At 32.7% G+C, this 8,998-nt stretch overlaps 1 protein-coding gene across 3 annotated transcripts; it reads right to left on the reverse strand.

Moving 5' to 3' along the window:
- Positions 1 to 622: 622 nt before the first annotated feature.
- On the reverse strand, positions 623 to 8,622 carry LOC105628982 (vesicle-fusing ATPase). 3 transcript variants are annotated; one of them, XM_089721164.1, is made up of 14 exons: positions 8,396 to 8,622; positions 8,092 to 8,292; positions 7,897 to 7,992; positions 7,740 to 7,821; positions 7,535 to 7,585; positions 6,197 to 6,352; positions 5,875 to 6,044; positions 5,305 to 5,413; positions 4,857 to 4,956; positions 4,609 to 4,664; positions 4,437 to 4,499; positions 4,275 to 4,357; positions 1,210 to 1,337; positions 623 to 1,138 (listed from the first exon to the last, which is right to left on the reverse strand). In XM_089721164.1, the coding sequence occupies exons 2-14, from the start codon at positions 8,271 to 8,273 to the stop codon at positions 930 to 932; spliced, it is 1,485 nt and encodes a 494-aa protein (XP_089577290.1). In that variant the 5' UTR covers positions 8,274 to 8,292; positions 8,396 to 8,622; the 3' UTR covers positions 623 to 929. The 3 variants fall into 3 exon arrangements, with proteins under 3 accessions (XP_089577290.1, XP_089577292.1, XP_089577291.1); XM_089721166.1 differs by having other exon boundaries at positions 8,092 to 8,315; XM_089721165.1 differs by having other exon boundaries at positions 8,092 to 8,622.
- Positions 8,623 to 8,998: the final 376 nt, after the last annotated feature.

The raw sequence follows: 8,998 nt of genomic DNA on the forward strand, positions 1-8,998 counted from the left end.
CAAGAGTTTTGTTGCTATTGCTATAACGAAAACTTCTCACTTTATTATTATTAATGATTGAGGTACTAATTTTAACTTTTGATTTTTTTTTTTATTTTGGTATACTATCACAAAAAAATTTTGAATTTGATTATCAATAATTTATATATGTATTTATTTTTATTTATAGAGGGATCTTGGATCAAATTGTTATTTATTTTCAACTTTGTAACTGTTCCATTTTGTTAAAAAATCTTTTGTAAAAAATTATTAAAATTTTTCAAGATATGTATGATAGTGGTTTACACTTATTTTTATACATATAATAATTATAACTAAAAATACTGAATTTTTATATTATCTTTGTAAAAATAATACAAAATATATTAAAAAATTGCAAATTCATTCAACGGATACGTTGAACGAGGATTGCACGTTATTGAACACCCCAGTATATTCGATAATTCCAAACACTCAATTCCGATAATCAATTAGAAATACTAACTAAATATAAAAGTTTTAACTCCTTTCCAACTCATATATGCTATAAAATATTCCAATACCATAAAACTACCTAAGTTATATTTTAAATATTATGCTTTCATGGATATACATTCATATATTTTTATTATAACAGCCGGAATCAGAACTAAAATAATAAATTGTATTCTCAGCAAAGAAGCACGAATTGGAATTGCATTTCTGCAAATCCCCAACAACCTGATTAAAAGGTTCAAACACGTGTGCACTTAGAACATGCCCAGTAAAGGTAAAACAGTCAGATCAACTGGAAATGAGAACTTGTCTACTTTCCTGATATCTGTCAATCTGGAAAGAGAATAAAAATGAGTGTCATACTAGGAATGATAACAGTTGCACATTTAATGGCAATCAAAGGGCTCAGAGAGATTCCAAGTCTTGGATGAAGAAACAAACAAAATCCTTAATTCTCAAACCAATGCGTCCCAGTCTTCATCCTTGGTTGGTTGATTGGCACGGCGAATTTCGCGGACACCATGGATAAAATCATTTTGGTATATCCTAGTCTGGCTCTCATGAATGATACCATCATTGGAATTGGTACGGCCAAGTGCATCGGAGAAGGCAGTATTAACCACACCAGCAAGATCAGCACCACTAAAGGCATCCGTCATGTTTGCTGCAAAGAAAACGGAAAATATCATGCATGTGATCTTTGTTGAGGACAAGTTTGAGGCAAATACAACTCACCTATCTCTCGAAGGTCCACATCTTGGAAGTAGCCCCTTCGCTCGTAAGGTTCTGTGTGAACCCTCAATATGTTCAAACGAGCTTCCTCATCTGGGAGGCCCACTTCAATGGGGAGAAGCCTGCCAGGTCTGTTTGACAGAAAATGTGTAACTCAATAAAATAGTAGAAAAAAGATTCTGCTGAAAAATAAAGGAAGAAGAAGAGGTATTATACATTTCGGAGGCTTATTAACTAATTAATGAATCTCAAAGAGTATTAATCAGTGATATCAATAAATTAATATCAGTTAGGCATCATTATGTCCTTCGTCTGGCTCCCTTATTGGTGAAGTCAAGATAACCTCAGGCTCATCTCATTGTGTATCTTGTACTTAAAAACCTTTTAAAACATACTGGATTGCTCAATGAAAAAGACCATAAATGAAAAACTACTGTCCCCAATATGTCACACAAGCAAGTAACAAATATAAAATAAAATAAAATCTTTGTACTGTGGTCCAATTTAACACATCAAAACTTTCACAACTATGGGCTACCCCTTGATCCAACAAAAACCTTTAAAATCAATCAATTATATGTTTTTGCATGTCTTTGTTTTTACAAATAAATTCTAAAAAATTTTGTGGAATCCATTTGTTCCAAAGGAGTTAGTAAATGGAAAATAATTAAAAGTGGGCATGGGACCACAAAGATTAATAAAATTAGAAAGAATAGGTCCTTTGGACTACTTAAATTCCTAATTCTTTCATTTAACATGCATAAATCGACAAGAAATAAGGGTATTAAGCAAGAGAAAAGCAAAATTATTAAGATATCACCAAAGAGATTGAATTTTGAGGGAGGGAGATTAAATTCACAACTTATACATCCTATGTATAAATTTTGGTAAAGTATCCAGTATACAATTGTACTGATGATAACGACAAATGGGGATTAAGAAAGAAACAGAATAAGAAAGAAAAATGGAGATTAAGAAATGTCAAAAGAAAAATGAGGAATAAGAAATGTCATTTTTTCAATTGGGAGCAAGCTTAGAAGTCAGAAAATTGGTGTCTATTAATATTGACCTAGTAGGAAAACCATTATGGTCCTTTCCACTAGAAACTCATTCTCCTTTGTATGAAGTTAAACTATCTTTCAACAAAAAGGATTGAAGATAGGCCCATGGAAATTCACCCTTTCTTTCCTTTTCCATAACATATATGAAGAGGTTCATAGTTCCCATATTTGTTTTTCAAGTAACATTGTGCCGTGACAACAAAAGCACAATGAACCATTTAAAAGCGATGAAGTAAATTAACACAAGAAATTTACAAGTTTAACCCTTTCCCTCGAGTTGCATCCAAAAATTACTAATTTCCACTTCATCTATTCACCCTCCCTCAGTTGCATTACATGTTAGAGCCAAATATATGCAATCATGTTACGCATTAGGCAAGTTTTTTCTCTGTATCACCTATAGACAAACTTACTATCTCCATACAAGCATCAGTTATATCTCAACCTCTAAAAAATCCCCAGAAAGAGCCAAGACCACAATGACATCATATAACCAGCCACAGTTATTTAGAGAAGTGTAATAATTTAAATGGGTCCTAGAAATCCTACTCTTAGCCAATTAGACATTTACAGAACTGCCCATACAATCAAACAGACAAGAAGTATAATCCACAAACAGCAAGAATCACAAAACTTACATACTGGTTAATTAGGATTTGACCCAAAATCCATACGAGGGATGGGAAAAGTGTTATCAAACGCAACCTTTGTGGTAGATTTATGATGTTAAAGTAATTAGTAGTTTAATTATGTCCGTAGGAGAATGAGAAGGACAAACTATTCTATTTACCACAAAGATGTATATTGTGTTACTGTATGTCGGCAGCAACTTGGTGTGACTGTGTTAATTGGTGTGAGTGTGTGAGCATGAGCATTGAGCTTATGGATCCAATTGTTGCTATTATAATAATGGATGATGGCATATCTGTGGATGTAGTCCAATAACAAGGGTTAGTATTAATGTCTAACAAGTGCTATCAAAAGTTGGAATGGCTTTCGTGCGAAGAAAGTAACGTGTGCACATTTTGGCGATGAAGACTCATTGATTTTTGGTATGTTTGAATTAAGGTGATGCTCTTGATCCAAGATCGAGCAAGTTGTTAACATGAAGAATATTTAGAATTTGAAGATAGAAGCAAACTTATATCCAAGGTAATTGAAGCTGAAGGTTGATGGATTTGAAGGTTAAAGCTCAATCACCGACATTCAATTATAATAAAAGACATGCAATAATATATTGTTCCCATAGTTAAGGAATTTGGAGTTAAGGTGGAGATTTTTTAGGATTTGACTCACAATCTATATAAGCTTGGAAAAGACTTTTCCAATTTTTATAGGAGAAATAATCCTTAAAGATATCCCCACGCAAAGTAAGATTATTTCCTATGTGGACAAGAACTCCTAATTGACTTGGATTTATAAGAAAATCAGTACAATAATTCAACCCAAAAACAATAATTATTTGAACTTTCAAAATCCTATATCAAATAAAATGAAACTGACTGCTGCAAAGTAAACTCATTAGAGGCCATATCTTAAGAAATAGGAAAAAGAAATTTCAAATAAAGCTGCTGTATGCGCTCTTAACTAAATATCCATGCAACTTCAAGAAAAATAACACCATTATACCTTTTATAATTTCCTAGAAAATTATACCATTTCTCATCTTCAGTATATATCAATATGACTTCAACAAAATTATATGGCCCTCAACTGATCCAATTACCAAAATTTATTATCTCTCTACTTTAATTAATCAACTTAACAGCTATTCTCATTTAAATTAGTTAACACTATTGAATTACAGAAATCATATCCATCTACCAGTAAAAGATCAATTAACAAATAATTTCCTTTCACTTAGTTGAAACCGTGCAGCCATTTGCTAAAACCAGCCTGCTCACTATTTCCCACAATTTCAAAACAATATGGGGAAAAGAAATATATCTTTTATTTAACATATGATAACTTGATGACTGAAATAATATTATGAAAGAGAATGAGTACCTCAAGAGTGCTTCATCAATTAATTCCTTCTTATTTGTTGTTCCAATAATAAGTATGTTATTCAGGTCCTCCACACCATTAATCTAGAAACAGAAAATTTTTTAGTGTTTAAGATTTCAAAATTGAACAAGGTTGGAGTAAATAATAAAATAAATAAATTACCATAGTCAGCAATTGGCTAACAATCCTGTCAGTCGCAGTCTCTCCAGGAGTTATCCCCCTTTTCTGAATAGAGAAGCATAATTAGAACAAAATTTCCATAAATCCATACTTCTGAACAAAATTTCCATAAATCTATATGTGCTAATTGCAAGAACAATATTTAGTATTTTACCCTTGCAATTGAATCTAATTCATCAAAGATGATGATATGAAGGCCACTTTTCTCTCCTGAAATGTTTAAACCAAAACAAACTTACATGACTTGTCAATTAGGTAAGCTGAATGCAGAAAATGCAGAAAACTTATTGTATTATGCGCGCACGCACACAAAAAAACAAAATTAGGTAAGCTGAATGCACAAAATGCAGAAAACTTATTGTATAACACACACACACACACACACGTATTATATGAACACACCATATCTTCTAGAATCTTCTCTAGCTTTATTAAACAGTGCTCTAAGTCTGGCCTCTGTTCCACCAAACCAGCTTGACAGAACTTGAGGCCCATCAACAACCTACATTGATTGCAGAGCAATTTATAAGTTGCAAATCCAATTAACTATAAGAAATAAAATATAACAAGACAAAAATTGAAATCATGATTGCAGCTTCCAAAGAAAATCAACATAGCATAAATTTTTGGTTGTATGATGACATTGCAAAACGTATGGGAGAAACATATACTGCAGCATATGCACAATAACAACACATGGTGAATTATTTATTTGTTCTCATTAATGATATAGCCAACCAGAAATTGTTAAGAGAACCTGTAGCTATATTTTGTGCGCACTAGGCCATAAAGGCATTTTTCATGAGTGTGTGTGTGTGTGTGTGTGTGTTGATGGTAGAGAAAAATAGACCTCAAATTCCTCGGCATACAGAATTTTTGCTATTGTTTTTGCTAACAACGTTTTTCCAGTCCCAGGTGGCCCAAAGAGGAGTATCCCCTTAACGTGACTTTTGTTCAATCTGAAACATAAGAAACAGTTAAAAATATAACTGTTACACAGTTTCGATATTAAATAAATCTCAGCAGAAGGTAATTTAGAGGGAATAAAAAATCAATATACAGATAAGAAAAACTATGTGCTTCATAATAGAAGTACTCGGCCATTACACCAAGACTCCTAACAACAAGTAGGAAACTAATATAACCATTGTTAAAGCGTTGCTTGTGCATTTCCATTTTCATTTACTATGTTAAATTCTTCTTGTTTAACCTTTTTCTTTTTTTTCATTTGGAAGTACTCACGTCAACAATTTCTAAATGGATAAGATTGAGCAATTTGCTTTATATGGAAACAAGAAGATCTATAAAAAATAAAATAAATACTTAAAATAAGCAGGGAGCAAAAATAAAAGAAAAAGATACAAGGCCAAGATTGTAAATATGCATGATACAAACAGAATAGCATAATTAAAAATATTACTTTTGACATAGCTCCAGATCGAGTGTCCGGGTAATCAGCACTCTCTCATATATTTTTCTAAAGATTTCACTCATCCCACCGAGTCCAAGAGTCATCAATTCTCTCTCTACTTCACTTAAATCCATAGTTCTTTGAAATATTCTCCTTATCGATACAGCTTGATTAAAAAACTGCAGAAAATATCAATTTTGTCACACTTGGAAGCCAAGGCAATAGAATAACTTAATAGTTACAAAAGAATTAAACTATGGAAAGGAGAGAGAGAGAGAGAGAGAGAGAGAGAGAGAACGTCTTAAGGAAGAGATGGAAAAGCATTTATTACCCTGATATTTTTACTCAAAAAGAGCATCTTAGTCATTTTATAAAGCATCCCTTGACTAGTCCTGGCACCATTGCTAGCCAAGATGATACGATTGACTTTGAAAGTACCAGAGGATTTACCATATCTAAATTGTACTGTTTGACCTTCATGCATCATCTGAATATGAGAATTATTATGAGTATTAGTAGAAGAACAAAATCTAGAGATTGAGAATTCAGTTGCTAGCAAAATAAGATAGGGGCTTAAATGGCCCCAAACCACCAAATATGAGAATTATTATGAGTATTAGTTGAAGAACAAAATCTAGAGATTGAGAATTCTGTTACTAGGAAAATAAGATAGGGGCTTAAATGGCCCCAAACCATCAACTGTGATCTCATTGAATGTCCATTCATCACCAAGCATGAATTTTGGAATTAAAACTTAATAGAAAGCAATCATTGCCATCACATCAAATCAATCCCAAATATCAAACCAACTACTAGCAAAAATATTATAAAATTAGCTGCAAGAATACATGAACAACAAACTACTATAAGCTTATTTGCTACTATAAAGTCAGCATATATCTACCAATAACATGCTACAGGGAAACCAAACTTATTTGCTAATAGATGGATACATGATACAGTAAAACCATATTTATTTGCTAATAATAGAAATACAGATCGAAAATAAAACTTCAGATTCTTCATAATAAATTGCAAGAATTCCAACAAAAAAATTATTGGTAAAAGCTAAGAGCATCATTTTCGTGCTATCATATTTTGAATCAAAAAGGAAATAAAATGAAATATAAGCTTCCATTGAACTTTTACTACTCATGCCTGAATCCAATTAGGTCTTGATAATTGACCATAAATTACAGTAAGTTGATAACATGTTCCGACTCATAGATGTGCAGTCCATCTCTTTATGCTTCTTTGTTAGTAATGACAGAGCAAGAAAAATTCAATGGAAGAAAATTATTCGAATGGACAACATTAGAACAGAACAACTCATAAGATTTCAAGGTTGAACAGAATCTCAATCACCTAAACATATTAAGGTAAAGGAAAAAGGAAGAAACAGTAAAGGAGATTTCACATTTGAAATAATACTTAAGGCAAAGTACAATATAGTAAAAGCATTAAAACCTCACACTGTAATTTTTTAAGTGATAATCCTTATCATGCTTTCACATTTCTCATTAATCTTTCAGCCATCGGTCATTTCCCTCATTTTCTCCCTCATTTTTCTCCCACACTCCTTTTCTACCTCACTAATTTCATATAATAAACAGATTAACTACCAATAAGTGCAACACGCAGGAAAGAGTAAGGGCAGAAAGCCAGAAACCTGTCCACAAAAACTTTTTTTCAGCTTTTTCACCAAGTGCTTAGCATCAACCTACCAAAATAGAAATATATAACAAATATTCAATTAGATTCGAATTTAATACTAATATGACATATTTCCAAATAAGAAACATAACATTCAATTAGCTTTGGTATTTAATACTAATATAATATGTTACCAAATGAGAAACATGACTAAGCCATACCACTTTACCCTCAGGATGATTAATAATGTCCAGATCTACATCGAGCTCTTCTATCTTTTCCGCGTTGCCGTTAACCTCAAACCTTACCCATGATGAAAATGAAACAAATATCACCAACAAAAACTTCATGAAAATGAAATTTAGAATCACAACTTACCTTTCAACTGTCAGCTCATTTCCTATCTCAGTTTTGGCAAAAGCACACTGCTCCTCATTGAGGGCAATTTGATTCTCCATCAAAGAACTATCTTCAGTATATCGTAATCAAGGCACAAACAAAGAATTTCCCAAAACAAGTTTCAAATAAAAATATAAAATCTAAACGAGCAAAAATTAAACTTGAAAAGGATATCATAGGCTCAGAACCAAAAGGCCATTGATTCTTGCATAGGATTTGGGACTGCCAAAACTAAAGCAAGAAGGGCTTGGATTTTTTTCAGATCGGAACAAATTCAAAGAGTTGCGAGACACGCAAGCTTTGTTGGCGAACCGTTTGCTAGATTGAACTGGAGTGACCAACATCTTAGACTCCATGGAAAGAAGTCTTTCTTGGCTGGAAAGAAGTCTTTCGTATGACTGTACTAAAACTAGTATCTTGTAGAACAAAAATATGAACTTGACAGTACAATAAATAAGACTGAGTAGGGAAAACCAACCACAGGGAATCCAGAAACTTCAACTTCCCCTGACAAGGGCTCTGGCTTTTCAGGCAACTCGAGCTGATGATAGAACGGAATTCTCTAACGGCAGCACTCCAAAGGAGGAAAGGGCTCAAAGGTGATCTTCGACGGATAATATGTTAAAGAGAGAAGGAGAAAGAGAGACAAAAAACAGAGTGAGATATTAGAACAAAGGAAGAAATGAGCCGCAAAGCAATTTGCAAGATTGGTTTGGCACATATATATACACATAGGGCAGGTAAGTGGGCCCCCAAAGTGGACATAGATTTCTATTCAAAAAGAGAAGTGAAAAAGAATAGATTCTGATATTATTAACATGTAAAAAAAATATTCAAAACACTGTTTTGATTTTGTCCTGAAAATTGATTTTGCATGTGTCATTTGTTGAAGTGGAATTTATCATTCAACCTACAATTATAAGAATATAAGCATAGGCTCTGATAGTGAGGAGTGACACTCTTAGCCGGAAAATGATACCCATAGGCTCTGATAAAGTACTAATAAGATAAAGAGGAAAAAAAAAAAAAAGAAAGAGAGAAAGAGAAAGAGACATGCTAATGAGCAATTATTATTTTGCAT

This window comes from Jatropha curcas, chromosome 5, assembly GCF_041381405.1.
Source record: "Jatropha curcas cultivar XTBG-Jc1 chromosome 5, XTBG_Jcur_1.0, whole genome shotgun sequence".
Lineage (NCBI taxonomy): Eukaryota > Viridiplantae > Streptophyta > Magnoliopsida > Malpighiales > Euphorbiaceae > Jatropha > Jatropha curcas.